The 27,903-nt window shown below is 33.9% G+C and overlaps 1 protein-coding gene across 1 annotated transcript in view; it reads left to right on the plus strand.

The window, feature by feature from the left end:
• The first annotated feature begins 6,628 nt into the window (after nt 1-6,628).
• Nucleotides 6,629-27,903, plus strand: part of LOC118181987 (sodium/potassium-transporting ATPase subunit alpha-like) — a 150,885-nt gene continuing 129,610 nt past the window's right edge. Inside the window, exons 1-3 of the mRNA XM_085817866.1 lie at nt 6,629-6,826; nt 9,164-9,362; nt 15,577-15,746. Coding sequence (XP_085673992.1) covers nt 6,629-6,826; nt 9,164-9,362; nt 15,577-15,746 — 567 coding nt within the window. The remainder of the gene's footprint in view (nt 6,827-9,163; nt 9,363-15,576; nt 15,747-27,903) is intronic.

Below are 27,903 nucleotides of genomic sequence, written 5' to 3' on the forward strand. Positions count from 1 at the left end.
GGTCAAATTAATTTCATCTCTTTGTTTTCATTCATGTAGACAGGCGTTCTCACAACTTGCGGTGTAGCGGCGAAGACCACTCAGCATTAACAGTTCGGTTCACTTTCAAATCCCATCCAGTAAGTAGGTTGCACGGGCGTCTTTGTGGTGTTCCTAGTGTCTAACGAGAATATGTAAGGGCCTGGTTGTCCTTACAGAGTCTTCATGAAAGCATCCCACGCTTTAGGCAAATGTCTATAATGTAATTAGCGGTAATTTAATAAATCAGTTCTCATACGCTACGTTAGCTCATGTTTTCCGTGTTACTTGTGTGCATTATAGAATGCACTTAGTCGGAAGGAAGAAGCGCTATTATCTGAAAAGTACGTTTTGGGCTATTCGTGGATTCATTGTATTGCAAGTATAAACGCTGACATATCACACCTGCCTAAAATATGTGGTTGATAAGCTGCACCTTTTATTGCAATTGTATTATTTAGCGGAGATATCATCTTTCATCAAAACTGCGTCCCATCAGTGGCCGAGGGGTTGAGACCGCTGAATTCTGGTTAATCGCCCTAGGTCAGGCCACTCCGCCAAATACAACACCCGCTCGCTGACAGTGTTGTGGTTTTGGTCATATGAATACGAGACAATTTTACTCCAAAAGTCCTCCAGGAAAGCATCCCTTCTCTTAGGCAAACAGTTCTTGCGTGCTTTGGTATATCTGAATAATTTAACCAAACCTTTGACAAAATCAGACTGTGCAGAAATGTAAAGAATGGGTTTAAAAATTATGACCAGGAATTTGTTTTATTTTTTAAATTACTACATTTTTCCTACACGAACACAATTCATCATTGATAGTTTGAGTTTATTAGGAGAAACGATTATTAGCAATTACTGGGGATTAAGGAATCTGCTTTTGAAGTCATGCTACCGCATAATCAGACGACATCCGTCATCACCTTAGTCAATCTATGACTATTCAAATGGGAGGTTTTTCGACAGGAAGAGAAAGATTTACTTCATATCATTCAAGTGATTTCAAAATTTTGGTTGACTCTTGCTTAACGTTAAGGCTTTTAGCAATGCAAATGTTTGAGATTGGCATCATTTTACTCATTAAAATACTATTATAGTTATTTCTCAACCTGATAACTTCCTTCCCAGATTCCTTAGTATAATAATAGCAGTACTAATTATTTATTATACTGCGAAAAATTCGATTTTAATTCCTTTAAAATTTAAGCATAAATATCTTCTTTTCACCGCAGTGCTTGTTCATGTGATCCTTCTGAAGTCGCCATTATGGAATTCCTGCTCTCCAAAGTGGAAGACATTGACAGCATCAGGAAAATGTATTCCTTGGCTTATGATGTGCCTTTTACCTCCAATAAGAAGTACCATGTAATTTTTTCATAAACAAGGCTTTTAATTTTCTTTTCGCGCTCAAAAGTTTTAAAATTATTTCTTTCGTTAATGTTTAATAGACCAATCAGATGAAAATGAAAATGAAGTTCGAAATCCTTTATTTAAACGTACTGTAGTTTTCAAAAAATACAAATAAGGATTTACTTATTCAATTCAATCACATGGTTATTATTTAACTGAAAAAAAAATTTAATTCTGCTACTCCATCCAAGAACATTCGATGCACGTTTCATCAAACCCAACTTCCAAACCATCAGCCTCCAAGGTTGACGAAATGTTAAAACCTCAAATGCAGTCGCATCGAGCAAAGATTCTGCCCTCTCCTCCTGTTGTAATGACGAATAGACACTGCAATAATTTAAATAAATATTTAATCATTAAAATATTTTAAGACAAAAGTTTTACAAAATCATATAACATTATACTGATGAAATATCACCTATGAAACAACATTATCTTAAACCTGGTGCGTTTTGACAATTCTTGCAAAATGCTGTTTTAAATATCCTGCATCATTAGAGTCTTTAACTAATACGACATCATGTTCTTTAAATTTAACTAGTCCTCTGGACCACTTCAGTCTTTGTTGAAACTATTTAAATACAGAATGGTCAACTTCCCCGATATATGAATCACTAGCGGCCTGACCGCTCAATCAATCTAAATAAAATTTCAGATATTATTATTTGAAGCCATGTTCTCGAGATTATGATGATTTACAACCTTAAGGCTATCATGGTAATGGTTACAGGGAAACTATTTCGAAGTTTTCGAATGGCAATAGTCGAATTTCGAATAGATTTGATGATTTCATTTCGTGATTTAGATTTCAGGCAGCCCCAGAACCAGAAATCCATCGGAGTGAGGTCGGGATCGCGGTGTCCACGAAACTGCAGTTTTATGAGAGACCTTGATTCTGGTTCTGGAGTTATCTGAAATCTAAGATGTACGCATTAAATGCACGAGATTTGTCAGAATTGAAAGATGTTACAAAACGTGAAGTTCTACAGAATCTTCCTGCAATGTTACTTTCGTCATTTTTGTCAATAATCACTCGCATGCAATCCGTTATCATATGCGAAGATGGGCCTATTGAAAACTCCTAAGTCCAGTAAAGTTTTTTTTCTTCCGTGTGCTCTTTTGGGTTGTCATTGGTACTTTACAACGCTTTCCTTTGCAAATGTTTTACGCCGGCAATGTTCGTCATACGTGTATCTTTCTAACTCCTGTGGAGAAATTAGACTATTTTGAAGCAGAAGTGATAAATGAGCAATTCCCTCGCCGGGAATCGAACCACGGACCTCTCGGTACGCACCGAGCGTGCTGACCATTACACCACGAGAGCATGCTAAGAAGTTGGGAGAAATACCTCATATACTCCCCCTTTTAAAGGGCAACTGGGGATTAGGGGACCCAGTCGCCAAGTCCTGGCGGTGAAGAATCATCACCTACCACCTTTTTTAGTTCGGGCGCCACTGTAGAGACAATAGGTTATTTCGAAGCAGCAGAAGCGAAAAATCAACAGTGTCCTCGCCGGGACTCGAACCACAAACTTCTCGACGCGCACCGAACGTGCTGACAGGTACACCATAAAGGCATGCTAAGAAGGCGAGAGAAATATCTTATACGCCATTTACGTTTTTGCAATTCCCGATCAGTTTGCGCTGCGGGTTGCCATTTGAATATTTCAGCATTTTTTCACTGTAAGAGCTCTATTATTTTAAATCACCATTATCTCGAGTGCATACCTTTCAAATAACAATATCTGAAATTTTATTTCTAGTGGTTGAATGGATAGGCTGCTAAGAATTCATATATCGTGGAAGTGTTTTTATAACCACCTTGTATTTATTTGACCACGTTTTCAAATTAATGCGCTAATTTTTGAACAAGTTACCATCTATTGATTGAATTACAAGATGATCAAGATCGAGTAAAGAGGATCCTGCTAAGAAATGTGCAGGGAGGAAGACTGAAACCTCATTATAATCACTAGGTAGAAGACAAAGAAGTCTTGAATTAAACATTGCCTCAGTTTTTAGTGAGTAGTGTCAAAAACTGTTCGTGATAGCTTTAAATGGTATATCGGTGATTTTATTCTTTCCTCCGTGAGGCATCTGAAACGAGGAGCTGAAGGTAGATTAATATCCTCCTTTATTCTCTGTCTAGCAGTAATAATCCTTATTTTTTTCTTTTCCGCATTGAACAAATTCCCCAGAATTTTACGTAATTCATGACTGGCTCTTGCGAAACTCGTGCCATTATCATTAAAATTTCAGAAGGTTTGTCTTTACGCGCTATGCATCTTTTTAATGCACCAAGGAAGGCTTCACAGATTAATCCATGAACGATTTCAAAATGAACAGCCATAACAGTAAAATGTATAAAAATAAAACACATGTTAAAATTCGTTGATCCACCTGAAAAAGCCTTTATGGTGAAAAGGGCCCTAAAAATCGACCCCTGTTTTATTAAATACTCTTGAAGGAGTAATTTTGAGTTAATGGGTAAATTTTCTATTGCTTGCAGACAGCTTTTTATCTTCAAACTAGTTATACATTTATGCAATAATTTTCTTACAACATTCCTAGTCCTGCAGAATAAAAGAGTTCTAAGGCATTCTGTTTTACGGCTAGATAAAATAAATATCACGAGTAGATATAATAAAAATAGCCTTAGTATGAGGTGCATTATTTTATTCTAATCTCTTATTATATGATTCTATATTTTCACTCGATAATACTCGTTTCAAGTGAAGTACCACTTCGGTTTATCATATATATTCAAAATTCATACATATATTCATACATATCATACATATTCAAAATATGTTATTCTCAATAATGATTGCATACAAGCATATACGAGATTTGAATACAAAATTGAATAGTGCTGTAGGGTCATTAGTTTATTCTGAAGCAAGAGAGAGGAAAAATGAGGAATGCCCTCGCGGGCACTCGAAGCCGAACCTCTCGAATACGTGCCGTGTGTGCTACCATTTCACCACGTAGGCATGCTAGAAGGAGGGAAAATATCTTATAATGTGATCAACAAGTAATAAAGGTGTGTTCGAGTTATAAAATGAATTTATATTTCTTCAAAAGTTTTCATCATCATCTACTGCTAAATGTTGTGTCGTGAGCTACATCTCATCCTTCCCCTCTCTGCGCAGGCTTGAAAAATATTTGCTGTCTTTCTTAGTCAAGTACTCAACTAATATATAATGTATGAACTGACTCGCATTTAATTTAATATGTAGAATACCATGCAATCCACATGTAGGCAACCTAATCGCCTTAAAACGGATTCCACATGATTTACCAGTGATCTTGACCACTAATAGACATGTATCTCAGGTAGGTGGGAACAAATTAGTGTCATCAGATTTACCTTAATTCCTGCTTTTATTAAATTCCTGCTACTATTATTCTTAAATGTTTTCATAGAACTTGAACCAAGAAACGATAGCAAAGGATTTATGTCATACGGTGAAGTACTAATAACCGTTTTCAGTTTAAATGAAGGGAAAATACACCATATACTTTGTAGAGACATTCGAACCAGGATCGATATCTCGAACCAGGAGACATGAAAAATGTGCAATAACGCTCGCCGGGACTCGAACCTCGGACCTCTCAAATACTCACCCAGTGTGCTGACCATTACAACACGAAGGCTGCTAAGAAGGCGGAAGAAATACCTTATATACTCTCTTTTTTAAAGGGGGGGTTGGGAATTAGGGGACCCAATCGCCAAATCCTGGTGGTGAAGAAACATCATCCATCATCTTTTTTAGTTAGGGCTGCACTGTAACATTAAGATTTTTTTTTCAAGCAGGAGTCATGAAAAATGAGCAGTGTCCTCTCGAGGACTCGAATCACGTACCTCCCGAATACGCGCCGAGAGTATTGACCATTACACCCCGAAGGCATGCTAAGATGGAGGGAGAAATACGTTATAATTTTTCTGCTCTTTATCTTATTCCCCTATATGATATGAAATACTAACTTTCTCAGTTTCAGAAAGACAGGAAAGAACTTTATCTGTATCATTTGTATTGTTATAGACCTGTTTCGCATTAAGACAGCGTTAGGATAACAGAGGTGGTAACCTACTGTATTTCCTTGTTCTAGCATTATGAATTACCTATAGTGATATGCCTCATACACTAACGCTGTTTGAATTCATGCTCGTGAAATGTATTCCACGGACAGAGTTATGATTAGCTTAACAAACATATCTTGTAATAATGCATGCTGACGGTCTCCATGATAAGCTTCGAGACAGTGGTCGAACGTTTCAATGGGATAAAGCAGCAATAAAGCGGATTTATCAGTTTTTGTCTACATATTTACAAAATAATATGTTTATGTTAATAAATAATTCTTTTATGCTACTTAAACTGTTACTTATTTCAAATAAATTTTGAGCTCCAAGATTTAAAAATGAGTTAGTTTGCAGCATCTAGTTTTAAGGCAAATTATGATATACGTTATTGTTGCTGGTATGATAAAGCTATTTTTTTTTTAATTTGAGGCATTTTAGTGCTCCATTATTATTGTTAATAACATTAATAATTAATAATAAAGCTAATTCTTCGGTTTTCACCTACACATTCATGAAGGAACATTTTTGTAGTAAAAAATAAAACATATTGTGCTAAAAAATATATAACGTATTGCAATGTATTTCGAATCCCAGAAGTTAAAAACCCGTCAGTAAGCCGGAACCAAGTTTAAGGTAGGATTTAGTACGTAAACTGTGATGGATCCCACTCTGTCCCGAAAGTTTATAGACTCAAGTAAACTACATGTTTAAGAAAAAAGAAATATATAAAATTACGCAATTAAAATATGTTTATTTAAAAACACTTGGGCCTTGCATCTGAATAAATATTTAACAAAAATATCAATTTGTCTTTTAAAAAAAGTAAAAAATAGAAAAAGTGTCCCTAAAGTTTATAGGCAAATGTTAATTTATGCAAATTGGTTAGCAACAGTCATGATGGAGAATTCCAGCATTTTATATGATAATGCCCTCATTAAAACCTAAAGTTTGAAAAAGATATTTAAACTGCGTTTATGTATGCCTAAAGCTACGCAACTTTATGATGCTGAAGTTAATTGGATTTTGAACTTTAAATTGCACGGTATGTCTATTAAAGAAATTTTGAAATTTCTGAATCGATTTGTAAGCATAATCTATCGTATAATGAATGTCTCGTAAGATACCACATCAGCCAAAACCAAGTTCAGCAAGACCTCCAGTGACGGATAGTCGCAGCTATAGGAGAATACAAAGAATCGCTTCAACACAGAAAAAGTCCATTCATCAAAATACAAGCTCTTGCGGATTGCAAATATCCAAAAACACTGTTCATAGGCGAATCAAGGAATCTGGTTGTATGATTCAGGTAAAAATAGCTCGATCAAAGCTCTCAGAGCTTCACAAATGAATGAGATTGCAATGGGCCTGTAAGTACACGACGTATGGTGACAAATGGATCTCTGTAATTTTCAGTGATGGAGAAAAATGGTATCTAAATGGTCTTGACAGGTATTCCTATTATTGGCATGACTTACGTAAATAGCCTCGGAGTTATTTCAGTAGGAATAGTGGAGGCGGATCTGTTATAGTGTGGGCGGGCAGCTTACGGTTTCAACGGACAAGTGGGTTTCACACCTTTCTAGATGGTCGGCAAGATTCTTCTAAATACTTAGAAACACTAAGAGACGATCTTATACCATTGGCAGAAAACACTGGAGGACAGAAATGGGTGTACCAGCATGACAGTGCTCACATTCATACCTCTAAATGCTACAAAAACGTAGTTAGAAATGGAAAATATCACTCTTCTTGAGTAGCCATCAGTAAGCCCCTCTTTTAACCTGATCGAGAATGGGTATTACGTTTCGGAGTGTTTACGAGAATGGAAGGCAATTTTCTTCCGTGAATGCCTTAAAAACAATCGTCGAGAGTGCATAGTACGATGTGGAACCAGAGTTATTATAGAACTTAGTTTTCTCGATGGAGAAACGTGTATTTGACGTCATACAGGATAATGGGGCGACTTCGAAGTATTAACTAATTTGAAATTAATTACAAGTTGTTAAAATGTTAATATTCTACAAACTTTCGGGACGCATATTCTTCTGTGTTTTTATTTTTCGAAAATACAAATTGCTATTTTAGTTTCATATTTACTGGAATGCAAATCGCATGTGATGTAAATAAACAGATTTTTATCTGGTGTTTGTGTTCCTTCCCATTTTTTGTAAAACACGTAATATACTAAAGTCTATAAACATTTGGGACAGAGTGTATTTTGAAGTATTAATGGATATTTATATTATTCTTATTATTAACAACAGCATTTATAATGCCTCACTTAAACTAACAAACTAACACTAAGTCATATTCTTAAATGATTTAAGTATGCCTATACAACTTTTAATGAAATTTAAAGTTATTTACATTATTAGTTGCTTTATTGCATACAGCAATCAGGCTGTCATTTGAAATGTATGAGGTTATATTTATTGCAATTCGTTCCAAGTAACAGCTGAATCTTTATTATAAGTTTGAATACACCTCAGCATACGTACAGAATGTTCAAGAAACGTGAGTATAGGTTTATTTGTTTAAATATTGATCATGTAACCAATCCTTTAATATAAACTCTGCTGCTAATTTAAACTGTTGGACTAACTGTAGCAACGGGGGTGCCTGTGGTAAAGTTAAATGTAATGTCCGGGTGTAAGTTAAACCTGTTAATAAATTATTGTTACACTATAAAGGACTCTTTTATGACCCCATCCAAAACTACCCCCTCATAATTACACCCAACGTTAATGTTTAACTGCAAGAATTTTTGCTTGGCTTTTGCTCAGTTTCTTTTTCAGAAACAGTATCTGCATCCACACCCGTTGGATAACTCAGCTGGCCCTCGTTGCTACAGTTAGTCCAACAATTTATATTAACAGCAAAGTTTATACTAAAGGATTGGTTACAATCACAGATATAATTCCAAATGCAAAGTTTCTCAAAATAAAGTACAGATTTTTCAGGAATTTCAAGCTGTGGGCTAGAGCATTCTGCAAATGCTAGCTTTCTGTCTTTTCCCAAAGAGCAAAAATATGCGTTCATCGTGTTTTATGAAGTTAAACTGAAGAAGTTTCATGTCTTCGTGCTTAAGATTTATGGAGATATTTAAAAACCGAATTTACGGACTTAGAATATTTTTCATTGCTTGAAACCAGCTAAAATTCAACTCTTTTTTACAAAATATGGAGCAAATTGCAAATCAAAATTCGCCCATTAGAGAGATTAATGGTTCCGTGTTAGGAAAAACAACATCCATTAATAAATTCATGACTAGTCTCATGAAAACATTCATTAAGAATATCAACGTAAATCTTCACGTTCAAGGTACGGAAATTATAGTACTTACATGCCTTGTTAAAGCATAATGAATATCTCATTAGCCGCAATTTTTACTATGGGAGAATAAAAAGCTAAGTTTTATATTTTCGTAATAAAAACTGTTTGAATGAAGTTTTGTACTTTATTTTGAGAATTATATATATCTGAGAATTACATATATGTAAATGAACATCTAGAGGCAATATTTAAGAAAATAAAGTATGTATCTATCTCTTTTCACCATACTCTAAATATTTAAATCAAAACTTATAGATTTGTTGCTTATGAAATCTGTAAAAGTAAATCGTTAATGTTATTTATCTTATAGGCAACTATTCACGAGATGAAACAATCGGAAAACGAGAACAGCAGTTACTTGCTTTGTATGAAAGGGGCACCTGAAATAATTCTAGATTTCTGCGATTCGTTACTTTTAGATGGAAATGAAGAAACTATGGACCAAACGCAGAGAAACGCTTTTAATGAAGATTTTGGAAAACTCATGGCCTTGGGTGAAAGAGTCATAGGTAATAAAATTCCTTCAACGTAGTATTCTACAGATTTCAGCATAATTTTACAGTTCTGTTATTTTTATAGAAATCTTTCTTTTTTTTTTTTCCAAATTGTTTGGTGTAATTACTGTATAGTCTTTCCCTCGAAAAACGTTTTCACTAATTTGTAAAAAAATAGTTTCAATGTTTTTAAAATGAAGCACTCGTAAATTTCAAACGGCAAAATGTTTTATACATTATGGCAATAAAGGCATAAAATAAAAATACGGAATCCAATTTTTCTGTAGATTTTTAGCTGCCTGGATGTGATGCATAATCACAAAAATAAACAATAGAATGCATTTATTGTTCTTAATTTACACACAACAAGACTATAAAACTCATCTGAAGTTTCCTGATGTTATTGAAGATTTTAAAATAATTTATTGCCGTTGAAAGATGTTAAGCGCTTTCTGAAAATGAAATAATAATGTATGTATTTTAACGTTATCACATGGATTGACCTTATATGAGTTCACAGAAGACATGGTATTGAAATTTTAGAGCATACGTATTCAAAGGTGCTAAAATTTAAATGAGTACTTCTCCTAATTTGAGTTAGATCAAAACAGAAGGAATGCATTTATCTCAGAGGCTCAGTGTGAAAAGCATTTATTTAACAGAAACACATTAGAATAAAGAGTATAAAGGCGTAATGATTACAGTTCAAATAAATTTATGTAGGATGAGGTTAGGATTAAAATAGAGGAAGGCAGTGACATTTTTAAAGGTATTTAATGATGAAAGAATAAACATGATTATGGTATGTACAAAATGAAAGGAAATAAGATAAAAAGTTTGATTCATCATGAAACGAAATTATATCGTCAATCAACATCGTCGAACAGCATAGTTCAGTTGCATGCATCACTGTGTCGTAACCTCATCGGAATGAAAGTCTGTCCATTTCCTCACGCAGCTTGAAGAAGTATCTCGCTGCTGTCGCTGTTGCCAGATTTAGGAAAAGGCGGACGAGTTATAGGAGCGAGTTACCACATTTATTATATGAATTAAATATTTTTACGAATGTTTTTAAAACAGGCACGTTTCACAATAATATGAAGGTAAAGAAGAGAAGGATTTTCAGTCTTACACTTCTGTACTGAAATAGAACCGGAATGAAGTACAGGGAGTTTATAAATGATAAAAAAATTAATAATAAATCGATGCCCTTACCTGTGCAATACCTACATCAGTTTCCAAGATGGCGTCTCAACAGGAAAAAGCTTTCTGTGTGCTCTGTTTTCAGGTTTCCAAACCTGTGGTTTCAGTGCAGCTTGAGTTTCGTGCACGTTTTTGTGCGGTGTCTCGCGAGAAAGTGCATGGCACATTTTTTTTTTCGAACAAGAAATTGATATCGGTGACTCATTTCTAGAAATGTTGGAAACCTGGTTGTTAACCTTGGCTGAAGTATAATAATGATGATTGCATTTTGCAAATGGACGATGCTCTGCCCCATTTCCACAGGAATGTGCGAGATCTTCTTAATTGTTTTTTTTAATTGTTTTTTTTAAGCGTTGGATTGGATGTGCTGCAACAGCAGACAACAACCTCTCCTCTGGCCACCCTGTTCGCCATATTTAACACCATGATATTTCTTTCTTTGGAGGTTTGTAAAAGACTAAGTTTATGTACCACTAATGCCCGTGTCCCTTGATGAAGTTTGTGGTCGGATAAAAGTGCACTGCAGATAGTCGCGGCGGACAAGCTATACCGAGTAGGGGAAGAATTTGTCTACCGTGTACCCAATATTATGATCTACGTCCATATTTAATGAACAAGGTCATCATTTGAAGTGACTAAGTTTCTGGAACTGGTATTTTTGTAACGCTTAGGTAAGCAGATTGGCAGTCATGTCGGAAGTCCAGGCTTACGATTCTATTTGTCAGAGATCACTCTAATAATGATGTTTATTACTATGCATGTTTTGATCTGAAATTATTCTTCTCTAATTGCGAAGGATTGATGTATTACAATATCCTTAGAGAGCGTAACTGGAAGATTTTTCTGAATTCCTAAATCTTGAAGCAAATTTATTAGCCACTGTGCTTTCTGAGCTGCGCTGGCTACGATGTATTCGGTTTCTGTATTATAATTTGCCATTAGAAGATTTACGTCTTTTTTTACTCTGCTGTAGTTGAACAGCAGATGCTATGACGTATAATAATTTCCATTTTAGTTGTCTGACCATTTTTAGTTGTAGCTTACTCGTCTTCATTTCTTGTACTGTACAGACATGAGGTTATTTCGCAACAGGAGCGATGAAAAATAAGCAGTGCCCTTGCCGGGACTAGAACCTCTCGATAGGCGCTGAGTGTTCTGGCCATTACATCACGAAGGCATGCAAAGAAAGTGGGAGAAATAAAACTATAACCGATAAAGATCTTTGTCAGATTCTTTCAAGTCACGGTAGATTTCCGGTTTACCTAAATAGATTTAAAATTCAAGAAAATGCAAAATGTTTACTATGCGGAAAGCTGGGAAATGTGACAACAGGCACTATGTGGAAGAGTGTGAATTAACAAAAGACCTTAGGAGTAGCAAAAAGGACTTTAAAGACCTGGTTTATATACAAATGAAGCAAAAATCATCGCAAAAGAGATTACGGAAATAATACAATCTTGGTCGCAATTGGATATTGAACAATAACAAAGAACACCCAATATGGCTGATACTGCAGACTTCGTTTATTTATGTTTTGTTGTCCTATATGTTTTTCCTTCGTGGTCGGTTTAGAAAAGCCATAAGGTGAGCTTGGGCTTGCCAGGAGGGTGGACAGCGTCATACCTACATATATACCTTATAGTACTGTCTGAAATCTGTAGACATGCAAGCTCGACCTTGGGGGTTTAAAAATATACAAATCGAGTTCTTACTTAATATCCTCATGGTGCGTCCAAAGTGGCAAACAGTCAGACCGCAAACTTGTATAATTCCTACCCTATGGTTAGTGAGCTGAGAAAGCTCATCCATTTTGGGGTTGCACGAGATTGGCAAGGCTTCGTGTCAGAGTTTTTTGTCCCGCCCCCTTTTTTAATGTTTATGAGAATCTGTTTCTCCCACATAAAGAACTAAGCCAAAATGAAGCATGTAAACTCCGGTATACTAGCACAGTTACTCACTTACTTCCTGTAAGTATATCACACGGTAGTTCGACTTGGGTTCAATACCAGGTGAATGAGCAGGCTGCGTGAGTATTTTCGTGGTTTCCCATATGTGACATGAGTATGAATTCGTTTTACTTAAAACGTCTTCCATAAAAGCATCCCTTCTCACATGCAGATAACCCTCGAGGGCTTGGCATAATGAACTATTCCTGTAAGTATATTACTTAAATATAGTATTATGTATTGGACTTTTCCGAAATAAACAAGGGTTTTCTTGACTTTTAAAGAATATATTTAAAACTATTTTACTAATTTTTGGATTCCAAGCTCTAGCTGCTTGTTTTAGTGTATATGTTACGGTGAAACACCGAAATCTCGAGAATGTCGACTTTCACCGGTGAATGTCAACATTCACATAGTCGCTTGGTGTATATCCGAAATATTTTCCAAATGGTCTTATTTCTGACTTACACCGGTAAATGTCGACATTCACCATGTATTAATGGTGAATGTTGAACATATAAGAATATTATATTTTCTTCTCCGTAATTCAGTCGCGAAAAAACGCACTTCAAACTTAAAATAAGAACTTAAAACACACAGTACATTCAAAATAATAGGAAAAAAAATATTAGAAAGGAAAATATTAGAAGTTAAAAACTTACTAAATTATGTGATTCAAATCTTATTTATTGCAACAACTTAACTATTATGACACTTTGAATTGCACAAGAGGCCCTTGCTTTTACAACTGTATTTACTTGTGGAACACTTCCTTTTGCAATGACAGCGTGTACATATACTCCTCTCTTTTCGACCTACACCAGAGCATATCTGTGATTTTCGACATACACCGATGAGGGTCCGAATGTACAAGAATATTATGCAATATTCGATCTTTCACCGACGTATTTGGTGAATGTTGTCATTCTCCGGTGAAAGTCGACATTCTCCAATTTCGGTCTTTCACGGTAACATATATAATGATTTCTTCAGTTTTCAAACTTTGTTTTTATCAGTTATCTCCAGTTATTTTTCAGGCTTAAGCACGTAAATTGAGTTCTTCGTGAGAGAATGTTGCTATGACATTAATATATTTGATACATGTGCTTTTGTAAGAAACTGCGCACTAGGAAGTTCTTGAAGTTTTTTAGTGCTCAGCAGCGCAGTTTTCTGCTAACATAGTCTTATACCTTTCAAGTTTCCTGGGCCTTCGTTTTAGAAATGCATTTGCTTCCTATTGGTTACCTCCCCCCCCCGATTTAATGCGCCAAACATCTCCCAAATTCCTTTCCCTGAAATGAAAGGATTTTCAAAATCAATCAAAATCGTAAAAACAACCTTGTATTTAGCGTAAGTATATTGAAACACTCAATCGATTTCGAGGGCAGCTAAAGGTCTCTCCTCATCAGGAGAAAGAAATACCTAGAAAGAAGAAAAATAAAGGGGGAGGAATCTCAGAAACACGTGGTCGGATTTTTAATCAGAGTTACACTGGCCGCCTACTTTTACTGAGCCAGGCTATCTGATCAAGCATAAAGGACAAAGAAAATTAGCAAAGTTAAAATAGGGAGCGAGGGGCAACTGCACCTTCCCGCTCAAAATCTGAACTTCGAATAATGGAAAGCAACCACTGAACGGATTTTTATACCCTCTGGTAGTACCAAATGCGAGGAGATAACGCCATCTATCGGCAAAAATAATAACTGAATTAAGATAGTAGAATTTTAAAGGCATTAGGAAGGACTGGATTGGACTTAAAATCATTAACTAAGTATGCTAAATCTTTGTGAATATGAAAAGCCTCAAGAAAATCCAATTCACCTATGGAAGAAGCCTTTTGGATAATTTTTCCTGACCCAAAGTCAAAATTGTGGTTAACTCTCCAACTATGATACGCTATTGAAGACTTGTTAATTTCGCCTTTTCTGACATAAGATTCATGTTCCTTGATACGAAACTTCAACGCTCTTTTTGTTTGGCCAATATATCTTAAACCACACTGACAAGATATACTATAAATTCCCCAAGAATTCAAGACAGAAACGCAATCTTTTAGAATCGAAGGGTGAATTTTATTAATAGGGGAGAAACCGACTTGAAAATTGAATTTCTGGAGAATCCGTGCAATTTTATAGCTAGCATGAAATTATTTCTTTTTGGACAGTTTTAATCGATTTTCATTTTTCTCTGAGATTTAGCTTTTCTGTAGCTTACCATATTTTAGGTTCTACTACATTTTACTTCTCAGGTAAGTGCAGATTTATGGCTTAATTCGTCATGCTTTTTCCAGAGCGGGGTTGTATCAGGATCATACACATCAAAGTTTACTTAAAAACACGGGAAATATGAATGCACTTTCACCACCCTTTCCGCTAGTATTGCAATGGGAATTACTGCTCGTTTAAAAGCGTGTTTTTAGGGAATCATTTTTAATAATTTTCAGATAAGACACCAAGGAACAAAAAGGAATTATTCTCCTGGGTAAGGTGATGTTATTTAACATGCTTGAGTGCAACAAGTAGGTCAATAATATCTAACGAAAGATCGTAAACTGAGGCCAATTTCAAAGGCGATATCTTATCTTTGGGAAAAAAGTAGGTAAAAATATTTGAGATTTGGAGGACAGTGAACTGGTTAAGCTTAATTGTTAGTAAATCTTTAAACAATAATCACAACCTGTCCGGAGTATGTAGCAACAAATAGCCTCTCCTTAACTGTTAAATTCAAGTAATAGAGCATGTCCCTTCTTTTGCGATCAGGTCAGATCAATACAAGTGGGCCGCATGTTTTTAGATGATAGCTTGTTAAGAAATCTCCTTAAACGCAGAAATTAAAATTTTTGTCTTTATATCATTAAGAAATATGATAATTCTAGCCCTCTTATTCTGTAACTTTTCCTATTTTCTGATAACATACAGATGAAAAACTCTTAAATATTATGTTTTAAAATGATTTTAAACATACTATTTTAATTTATTAAATTTATTATTTAGCTGTAAAAATACTGTATACGGTTACGAAACTCTAAGATTATTATGTTAAGTAGGATTATCCTACATGCTTCAGTATTTATTTGGCAGGTTTCTGTGACTTGGAACTACCAAAGGACAAATTTCCATTGGGATATACCTTTCGAGAAGATAATATTCCATTCAAAGGCCTCCGTTTCCTGGGTCTGATGTCTATGATTGATCCGCCCAGACCTTCCGTGCCAGAAGCAATAAAGAAATGTCGCAGATCTGGAATAAAGGTAACTAAGTACCTTGATAGGCATATCCATCACCGAGACATTTTTCCCGCTGGATGTGTAATTTTCGTTTCATAGCTATCAAGAAAAATTGATAGATTTGTCTAAGAGCATCTTCGCGATATAAAAAGCATCGCAGAGTTCTAAGCGAAACAATTTATTCTAGTTCTTTTGAAATACAGATTTTTTTATATATTTATTTTGTGTGTGCTTGTTCTTCTTAACTGATTTTTTTTCGCAATAATTAACCCTTTCGCCGTCCTCTCCTGTCCGTGAAAATCCCCCCTCCCCAGCGGCCGTCTGTTTTTCGTAGCGTACAATGTTGTTTTCTCTGTACATCATAACTTTACATACATGACTTTCGTAGAGGATGAATGTCAATGAATATTAAGTAAAATTATAAGGAAATAAAGCATAATGGAAAAATAATATCTCTGCTTATTTCTAACAGCAGGATAATTTGATAACATTTGATCCAGGCGGTCCACTCTTCCCATTTTGTTGTAATCTTTTACAATTATTGTTTTTTTTACAGTTCTTTTCCGTGTCCCAACATCAATCATAGAGTTATTATGGACTGTACTCATCAAACGTATATCCTTCTTGTCTTTCCAATTCACAATCTCATTTTTTCTCTTTTTCTGCTCAGTAGACGTTGAAGCCATCTCTCACTGTAGAAGAAGGCTTGAAGCGCGTTACGAACGATGAAATGGTTAATGAAACTCTTGTTAATGTGCCGAAAATTTGATTTTCAGTTAATTCCTGCATTAGTCTGTCTTACAAAATAAACGAATAACTGTTCAGGTTTTATAGATCAGGGAATTTACGACTAAATGTTCAACGTATTTGTGTCGCTTTTAAATTGTACTTCTGTAAGATTAATTCATTATTAAGTCTGATCAAAGCAATATTTTGTAAATGCTGTTCTGGATAAAGCCATTGACTATTTTATGAAGCACTTGAAAGTTTTTAGTACTTTCCAATATATATTTAATATGTCAGCAAAGAAGCTGTTAAAATTCATTTATTAGAGGAATGTTTGAGTGAGTTGTTTTCTTTGTGCATTTTTCAGGATATTCATTATGTTTATTATTAATCTTCTTTAGACAAATACTATTGAGATTTGAATGTTAACATAAATTTCCTAATGATATCCCTAATATAATTTACTTCCAATACATTTATATTATTAATAAACACATATTGAAGATTGGTTCTTATCTCGCTTCCAAAATTTCCATGCGTATGATATTTCGGTGTAAAGCAAAATATAAAGATTTCATTTTAACTATCTTTGTAAAAGGCTACGTCTCTTATTAACGATAACATTAATCACTAAGACAATGCTAAAAATCCTTATGGGATAATTAAAAAATTACGTAAAGATGCACAGTAACTGAAAGAAACCAGTTCTCTTATTCATCTGAATCTGAGGTCTGCCAATTAAATAGTCGATAAGATCTCTTGTAATTTGATCCGAGCTATCGAAGACAATGTGTTTTCATGGCTTTATTTGTAACATGAATATGGGCCAACTTAACTCAGGGAATCCTCTAAAAAAATATCCATTGTGTGGGGAATGCTCTGATGTAATAAACAACCTAATTAAATATCTATTTCAGAAGCATAAGTTATCATATAAATGAAAATCCTTGCAAAACTCTAGAAATATTAAGTGCAGTTATCCTGTAGAGTCATAAAGATTTTTTATGCTGGAGACATGAAAAAGTGTGTAGCTCCCTCGCCGGGTTTCATTCGACCTCCGGACCTCCTGAATACGCTTCGGATGTTCTTCCAGTTACACCACGAAAGCATGCAGAAAGGAGGGATAAAATTATATAATTCCCCTTTTAAAGGGCTATTGGGTATTAGGGGGACGCGATCGACAAATCCTCCACGATTTATCCTCCACCACCTTTTAGTTTGGGTGCCACTGTAGAGTCCTTAGGAAGTTTGATGCTAGAGACGCGAAAAATGAACAATACTCTTACCGGGATTCGAACTCTGGCCTCCAAAATACGCGTCGAATGTACTTGATACACCAAGAAGGCATGCGGAAAGGTGGGAGAAAATACCTTATAATCCTTCGTCTGTTTACTTTTACTCGGCACGTTTCGGTAACTTGGAAGAACAAAAGGACAAATTTCCATCAGGATATACCGTGCCAGAAAAGTATCATTCCATTAAGAGCCATCTTTCTTGAGTCTGATGTCTTAGACTGATCAACTTTGTTTTTTTAGCCCAAAGGGCATTGGCCCAAAAGGGCTATTAATTTCAAAATGGCATTTTGCGTCGATTCACTCTTCAAACTGTTGCCGCCAAATATTATCGCCATGTATTATATTTAATGAAACTAAATAATGAAGAATCTACATGAATGCATGAATGTTTCTCGCATTGTTAAAAAACAGCGGTACTTAGAGCCACCAAATTTTGAGTAGCGTAGTCTTCCAACCGAGAATGGGCACTTGGAAGCCCGAATTTTGAATTCTGAATTTGTTTTATTATCTATTACAAATTTTGTAAACTTTGACGAAATTTTTCTTGACAAACTCAAAGATTTCAAAGCGAGCAATGACAACATTGTACGAAAAAAAAAAAGACATTTTTAACCTCTAACGTATGAGACTGTCTATCGAAAATTCTAAAGATATGCTGTCTTTAATATTTTATGATATTGTTGTTGAGCTGAATTTTATGTGCTTTAAGAGCGATGAACTTGATATTTAATAAATAAAGGTAACACACCAAATGTTAAAAAAAAAAAAACAGTGTTTTGGGCGTAATATAAAATTTGAAAGCTTTCAGGGTTTTCTTAATTATTAATTTCTGTTTTATTCTTTAAACTATCATGTATTCATTCATATAAGATATTTTCTTTATATGTTTTTAATGATTATTTAAATAGTTAAACAAAATAAATAAGAAATGTATATATGCTATGAAATTTCTTAGTTATATTACTCATCTCAAATACCAGTTCTTTTCAGTCTAAAGAAGACGCCAGTGATATGAGAGAAACGAACAATGCAAGAAATATACATACATACACATACATATAAAAATTGTATGTTAGATTCGAATATTCACTGAACTAATACATTCTCTGTTTCCCGAGAAAAATCTATATTCTTGAATTGTGTAATATTTGATGTCACCTAATCAACCGGAAATATCTCCTTCAGTAACGGAGGCGGTTACCTCAGATTATTCATTGATGCGATGCAATGCCTTGTTAGTGTTCTCCACAGCTACTCAGAGAAGAAACAGATTACTGGCTTTTAGTTTTATAATGTTCTTGCTCTTTCAGGATCCTCAAGAACACTGTCAATTTCAACAAGTTATTTTTTCTTGGCCCTTAAACTTTTGTTAGCAACATATATGTCTGCAGGAAAACGAACAATGTTATGCTTTTTAAATAAATTTATGTAACAAACAAATCTCATTTAAAGATGTTAAAGTTAAGACTTGACAGTCAAAGTTAAGTTTCAGTTAAGACTTGAAATTGAAGTAAGTAGTATAAGACTAAAGTTAATTTAAATACATTTGTGTTTACATGAACTATTGTGCCAATCTGAGCTATGATGAGGAAACCAAGTAGTGTTTTTAAGGCGATTTGCTGTCATTTTATATTAAAGACTTCACTAAAGACATAGCATTTTAACAATAATTTTTTTTGCGAATTATTGAATAAGTACTTTGATTTTATTGTACCAATGCAAGATGTCTTTTAAAGTTCCAGCATATCTTCATCGCAGAATTACCTTTTGTATTACTTTATATTTTGCAAACAACTTATTGTCGAAGACATAAAAAACTTCAGACCTGAATTTTTAACAATTTCAACTACTCTTAGCTTGATAATAAAAAGTATTTCAATTTTATTGGAATGGTCTCGAATTCTAGGCTAAGAAACATTTGGCATAGTTCTGCCTTTATCTCCGCATTAGATTGGCCCAAAACAATGTTGTCATTTAGTTAAGTAAAGTTCTTGTATATTAACTTCCTGTTATACTAAGCCATTGCGTTTATTTGAAATTGATTTGTCATATTGCTAAATTTCACTTTAGATTCACTGAAGCTAAATTTAGATCAAAGAAGAAAAAATAAATTTGCTTATTAACCCAAAGGAACGTTTGCCCAGAAGCTCCATTAGTCGCGAAAAGGCACTTTGCATTGAATCACTCTAAAAGTCTTGTTTAGATGTTGCCACAAAATATTATTGATGTCAAAATGTTGTCCCAAAATATTTTCGCCTTGTATTGTATTTAAAGAAATTAAATAATGAAGAATCTACTAAATTACTAAATGTTTCAAGTTTCACATGCGTTGTCCTCAAATAAAAGGCATCCTTCATTACAGAAAAATTAGCCTGGTTTTTAATATCTGTCCAGTTCCTGATAAGAAATAAGTAAGAACAGTATTTGTTGCGCCACTTATGGTAAGCGAATTGCCTCAGTTGGCACTTTGTTTGAAAAGGAGTGGCAACGCCTCAGTTTATGGCGAGACTGTGATTAGAACAGTAGTTTAAAGATTTTAAAAATAGATATGAGTTTGTAATAAAGCGGTTTGTTGCAAATAATTGAAATAAAATGTTTGTACCTCTAAAAAAACTTCTTGTCCTTCAGTTTCAAGTGAGCCGTCGCATTTATCTGATTTAACGAGTATCTTTAATCTAAAGTAACCGATAGTATTCGTTCTTTTCTTTATATTTTTTAACATTTAAATTCTCTTTCACGTATCATTGTCACTAATTTCACTAGCTTCGTTTCCGGGACAAAAAATCATATCGGATTGAACACAATGATTTTTGTATAAGGATATAAACTGTTATCAAACTGGGCGAAAGTTCCTTCCTTAACGTTCTAAATTATAGCAGTAATTTAAAAAATTATGCATTTTTCCTGAGAGCATTTTCTTTTTATGTATAAGTAACCTTATTACTGTAACACAAAAACAGACTAACACAAGCATAGAAAAGGTGAAGAAACAAATTAGTTGCTTAAAAACTGACTGATAAGTAGCGCACTATTCTACACTGAAGTTACGTTATATACAGTTTTAGAAATATATATTTTAAATTACAGTAATGATGCAAATGTTTATAAATATTTTTATTTAACAGGTATGCTGTAAATCACAGTGATTAAATTTAATATAAATTACTACTATTTAGAAATTATGTGAAATTTGAAATAATTTTTTTTTTCCAGTGGCGGGTATTTGCCTGTAACGCATGGCCTGTACTAAGGTCAGAAGTGGTGACCATTTTAATGTGGAGGCACATAGCAGGCGGCCACCTTTGTCTCCTATGAAACGACAGACAGTTTTACATCCATGTGTTTTCCAGGATTCGAGCCTGGGCCTTTCGGCATCGCATTCAGTCTCCTCTGACCACTATACCGTTTGGGCAGTGCTCTTATAAAGCTTATATAGCAATACTTATGGCATAAAACAATTTTTATGCCACCCTACAGGGACAGTGGTTAATGACGCTGACTGCCATACCGAAGGGCTCGGGTTTGAATCCCGGAGAAGGCATCGATGTTTGTAAATGTGTAGTGTTTCTGAGGCACCTGCACTCTAAATATGCGGTGAGCCGAAAGTCTTTTCGAGATTGGTGGGAAGGGAAGATGGGTGGGAGACCTTCGGACCGTTCCTCCTGGGTGCTCTGCATCAGATTTGGGGGGGAGGGAGCGGAACTGAGCAAAGTCGTACTGTCACCTGTATAGTGTTGAAAGTTCTTGCCGACGACAAGCTCAATCTTGCTCTTCTTACAGCGATTATTTCGCGGTCATTTTCCGATGTTACTGTCAGACAAGTAAGATAAGTTACAACAACAATAATATTTTTATTCGATTTTTATTGATTGTAAATCCAATTAGTTCTTAGAGATCACGTGAGTTCTTTTTTTTTTTTTTTTTTTTTTTTTTTTTTTTTTAAATCTGAAATAAAAATTCCGAATTTCCACCGAGAATTCAAAGTAGCATTAATTTCACCATCTAAGATTCGAATTGGAGTTCTTCCTATAAGTACATTTCTTAAACTTTTAATCGCTGCAAATCTTATAATATTTTAACAAACTATTTTACTCTTACAAACTTAACTTAGTTTCCTGCAGGCTCACGTTGATGAGAAATTAAATCCGTGTGTCCAGTGGTTATCACTTTATCCTGTACTTTAGAAGTAATGTTCCTGTACGTAAATATTTTTTTATTGTTTCCAGTGTCGTTTTGTCTGTTATACAATAGTGGTCTTCAACTATAAAATAAATAAAATTTCCTCCGAAGCAGTGTTTCATAAAGCCGCATAAAATTGCCCAAGGTCTGAGAGATTATAGGTTTCGAATAAAATTTTATACCATCCTCATTACTAAAAATGAACGTGAATAACAGACCGGAAAATTTAGAAGTGGAGCTAATTAATGTAGACTGTGATATTAATCTTATTCTATAATTTGAAGATACAAATTTGATTAAATTGTGTTAGTACTTATATTAAAGATAAATATCCTCAGTTACGAATTTTGCAATAAGAATAATAGCTTTGTTTTTGAGTACATTTACATATGAACAGTTTTATCCATAGTTAAAAATTAATAAATCTACGAAAAGAACCAGACTGATCTACAAATTGATGACACTTTCTAATAATTTTCCTCCAAGCATGCAAATTTTATGAAAATCGAAATGCCACATGGTATTGAAGCTGAAAGGTGTAGTAAGAAGCGAAGAAGTTTATAATTAATTACATTCAAATATGTATTTTTTCTATATATTTAACAAAAAAATGTAATACATAAAAGATAATAGGTTTTCATTATTTATTCTCAAGATTTATTTCTTTTGGGAAGTCTTCGCATATTTCTTTCTAGTTTAAAATTAAATTAATTAATTTAGTGGTTACTTCAGTTTATTGCAAATATTTAACTAGATGTCATTATGAAAGTTTTAACATTTAACTAGTTTAACTTAACTAACTTAAGTATGTTTAAAATACCCATTGTGACCAATAAAAACTTCTTTCTGCCTTAAACCAGCCTTTAGGTTTAAGGTAGAAAACAAGTCTAAATATGAATTTTGCTTCTTTACGTCATTTCTGTATGCATGTTTTAACAAATATTTAGCATTTTTACTTCCTTATACGAAGTAAAGGAAGTATTGTAATCACGAAAAATTCTGGATACCATATTTCAAGGAAATTTTCCATTTTGACCGCTATCCAATGCAATTTAACGATGTTTTTGCTTGACATCTATACGTAAGGACAGAATAAAGGACTCTTTTTTTTCCTAAACGAATCATAAACTGATTTAAAATGTATTTAAACGAGATTTTTTTCGTGGCGTCTGTACGTACGTGCGTATGTATGTATGTATCTCGCGTAACTCAAAAACGAGTAGCCTCAGAGCGTTTAAATTTTGTAAATAGGACTGCTATAATATGTAGTTGTGCATCGGTCGATTTGATTGCAATCGGTCGCACCAAAATCTATATACATATACCCACTCTGTTACTCGGCTCAGTGACCACTATTACAGTGAGCTCAGTTTTTTTATTCTTATATGTTAGTAAGTTGCGCATTTTTTGCTTTAAAAATTATTGAATTATGTTGTTTCTACTTCCGGTTAATGTTTTTATTCCTTTAGTTAGCCTACATGCAATAATTGCAAAATTATCAGCAATTTAAAAGTTGTTTAATTGCGGGTAAGCCTAATTTTTGTTCACCATAGCAGTCTTATTTGTTTACATTTGAAACTTAGCAGAATAGTGGATTCTTTGGCAATCTAGAGAAACTAAGCTTCGCAAAAACAAAGATAACGTCTGCTTTTATTATTGCGAATTAAATCACGATAAATGCTAATCCATTCGGGAATTAATATTTAAGTTATTATATTACCTCATATATTGACTCAGAGTGCGCAACAAATTAAGTCCGTTTCTACGCCACCAGTGTCTTTTTGTCGAGTGAGATCAAAAGTAAGCTTTCAGTTTTGTGCACCGAAAAATCTGTCTTCGTGCACGCTGGACGAATTGCTTGTTTTTGCGAAGAAACTCTTATTTTAATTGTAAAATTTTTTCTTTAAATTGTTTTAACTGTATTTATGTTTTATATTTTTCAATTTTTATGAAAGATATTTTGAGGTTTCATGTATTTTTACCTTGTCATGAAGTGAGAACTGAATTAATTGAATGAGAAATATATCTGTAATGAAATTCGAGGAAAACGTTTAAATGAAATGCAGGAAAAAATGCGTATAATTTAATAATACGCTGTTTTAAGTTAGAATCTTCCTACGTCTGTATAGATTTGGATACGATTTAAAATGTGTACTTTATAAATCCCATAACGGACACGTATAAATCTACAGTAAACATCTCTAGTATCGTTACAACAATGTAAAAACATCTCATCTCTTTATTAGAATCAAATTCAGAAGAAATCCGCCTGATTTGTGTGAACTCTCTGGCCGTTGGCTAGTCTTAAAGATGAATGGTACTGCCCCATTTTCAAGTTTTGCTTACATATGCCGTCCCAAAAGAAAAGGAGGAAAATTCAAGATAAATTATATTTATATATTATTCAAGATAAATTTATTTGAGCAATGCATTGCATGAAGATGACTATAAATATATTTCTACATTTTTAAATATAATATAATCGCCAGTTTTTAGATATAAATTTTAAAAAAGTGTGATCGTACGCAAAAATACCTGTTCCTTTCAAGTTTTATGTTATTTAGTCTCTTTGTTTTATAACCTAATTTATTTTTTTAAATAAAGAAGTTTGGTTATTTTAAATATGAACTATCAGTGTGTTATATTCATGATAAAAATTACAGAAGTTTTTTTTTTTCTTTAACAAATGGATAGAAAAATAATTTGTCTTCCATTTCATGTCAAATAACTCGTTACCTTGAGATTATTTTACCCAAAATCTGTCTAAAAAGGGCAGTACATATTCAGTGACATAGATAAACTAGTCAAGCTAAGTTTGACTACTTTGAATATGTACTGCTCCCCCTTTAGGCTGATTTACAAACTAATTGAGGGTTAAATAATCTCAAGGTAACGGACTTGACATGAAGTGGAAAGCAAATTATTTTTATTGATTTCCTAAATATTTATCTAAAACTTTTCAATTGATTTTTTTATATTATGGAATGTATTGCTCAAATTAAACTTTAAATATTAATTTATCTTGAATATTCTTTTTCCCTCTGGGACAGCATATGTAAGCAAAATTTCAAAATGGGCCTACTATAGTGCAGAGAACCAAGATATATCAAGGGGAATATATTTTTACATTAGTGCTAAAGATCGCTTACAGAAAATGTGATTTTTAACTCGACAGACGTAAGGATAGCAATAACTCGTAATTAATAATCACATTTCTTAAACACGTTTGGGAATTTTTAAAATTTACCTATATTAATCGCCATAAAAATTAAATCCTTGGTACAGGGAGAGTATTAGTTTACTATGTTAGTAAAAGGGAAGAGTAAGAAAATAATCATAACAGTCATTAGGAATATTTTTTATTCATTCAAAAAGATTAACTGAAACGACTTTGGAATCAGTAATAAAACTCGCCAAGACATCGAGTATTTGAGTTATATTTTATATTGTTTCTATAAATACAAAATGGTGTATTGGGATATTAAAACCCTTCATAATTTGTTTGACTTTATTGGCAGTTTGTTTGGCGTAAGACTATTCCCTTCCCATAAGAATTTCAGTTTTGTTTTGTTTTGTTTTGGGTAAAAAATATATCTTCTCATTCTTTTCTGGCCTAAAATACTGCTTCCGCGTGAATGGTATTTTCTTCTAAGTTACGTTCATTGCTTTTCTTTCATCCTCTCTTCTTCTCTTAAATTCTTTCACTTGTCATTTCTTCAATTTTTGGGTCTTTAATTTCTTTGCTTGTTAATTTTAATATACAAACACTGGGCTTTAGTGACGATTTTGGCTGTAATCAAATGGAAAATAATTTTCTATTAAAATATTGTTTAGCTTCAAAAGTAAAGTGAAGATACATTCTTTTATCATATTCATCAGTAATGCTCGGTTATTCATCGATAATACATTCTTTTTATCATGTTCATTGATAAATAAATTGCTTTCTTGTAATTAAAATTTCCAGAGCTTTCGTTACACCCAGCCGGCGTATAGACACTATCCCGCTATATTAAATGTGACGGTTTTTATCTTTCGCAAAAATGCAAGAAACATAGGGAAACTGAGCGCACTGAGCAGAGTAATAGAGTAGATATATATATATAGTATATATATATATATATATATACATATATTTAAATACTTTTGATGCGGCCGATTGCAACAAAAATAGGGGGGCACATCAGCGTGTTATAGCAGTCCTATATACACAATTTCAACGTTCTAAGGCCTCGTTTTTGAGTTATGCGAGATACGTACCTACGTACGTACAGATGCCACGAAAAAAATCTTTTCAGAATTCATATTAAATACATTTTATAATTTTTTAGGGAAAAAGAGTCCTTTATTCTGTTCTCACGTACAGATTTCACGCAAAAACATCGTTAAATTGCAATCGATACAGGTCAAAATGGATATTTTCGTTGAAATATGATATCCGAAATTTTCGCCATTGGAATCCTTCCTTTTTTACTTTGTTCAAGGAAGTAAAAAGAAAAGTTATCTTGTTCCTCAGAGGCTTGAAGATTTACATATATTTGATTAAGAAATTATTAGTTATTATCCGCGTTAAACAAATCACAATTAAAAATTAGTTTTGAGTAAGAAAGTTAGCCTTCCAGGTGTAAAAGCGGTACTTTTTGTTTAGTATGTGATTAAATAAATCTTGTAACTAAATACTAACTGGTAAAGAGATATCCTAATCTGTGCTGTGTCACCGCAAGGCATAATTTTTTTTCAATGAATTTTGCTTTAAATAAATGCCATATCTTGCCCTTCTTCATATCCAGCCGAAGAATTTCACATCACTAACTATCGTACATTTAAACATTTATAGACCCACTGTTATCAAGTGAATAAAACTGCAAATTCATTTCTTCTTTTAGGCCTCACAGCTCTATTGTACTTTGAAAGGATTCAGTAATAATTTCCTTCAGATATGAATCCACATCAAACTGCATACTTCTGTTTTGATATAGTTGTTATATAACTATTATAAAAACTAATTCCCATGATGTGACCATTTTCTTAATAATAATTTCCTAGAGAGTCGATTCGCCTCAAAATGTCTTTCTTGAAAGCACTTCTTTTTTGAAAGATGGTTCTTGAAAGTTTTTCCATAATAAAGCCTGTAGCATTTTGTCAAACACCTTCTGTTCTTAACTGAGGTTAAAGATGACTTATGAAATCTTGCGTTTAATTTTACGTATTCACAATTTATGAATTGCAAAACGTCCGTGAATATTCGTGAATGCGCCGGAAAAAATCTGAAAATATTATTGGTGTGTTTTAAGAAGAAATCTGTGTTACAGCCTCATTGCCTCCTTAATTTTTTAGTGTTCTTGTACGGTTTATATTTATTTTAAGTTTAAACTATCTTTCCTGTCAAGCCTTACTTTCCCCTGGAACTGCCAATGCCAGAGTATGTAAATTTTAGTAGAACGCGCAAGGATTCAAATTATCAGCGGAAGTATTCTGAGTTAAATAGAAAGGAAACGAGTTCGAGGTGTGCTGTTCTTACTTCACGAGCGCGGAGGTAGTTAGCCAGAAATTGAAGAACCCCGCGTTTCGGCCTGTGTGCTTGCCTAGGAGAATTGTTAATTGTTCAACGTGATATTCAAAGTTTGCTGAATTAGCAGCGGTATTGTAAAACGCGGTGAGGGTAGTTACTTTTAGAGAGCCTCGTAGTTAGAGTCTTGTTATTATTTTCTTTTCAGGTTCTTATTTTTATTTTACCGCGGGGTCGGCGTAGTTTGTGAGCATCAAGAGCACACACTTGTAATTTATTACGTTGAATAAAAAGGGACTTAAACCCTTAGCAAGACTTTGTCTATTTTCCAGTTTCAACAGTCACCCCTTGGTTGCGTGCAAGTTGGAGGCGCGCAACTCTACATTGGCGCCCGAACACTTATCGAACAGGAATGGCCGAAAATCGGATGGAAACCGCTGCACAACACCAAGAAATGGCAAGCCAATTGGAAGGA

The sequence above is a fragment of the Stegodyphus dumicola genome, chromosome 5, assembly GCF_044657685.1.
Source record: "Stegodyphus dumicola isolate Sdum_Otavi_A_Nest chromosome 5, ASM4465768v1".
Lineage (NCBI taxonomy): Eukaryota > Metazoa > Arthropoda > Arachnida > Araneae > Eresidae > Stegodyphus > Stegodyphus dumicola.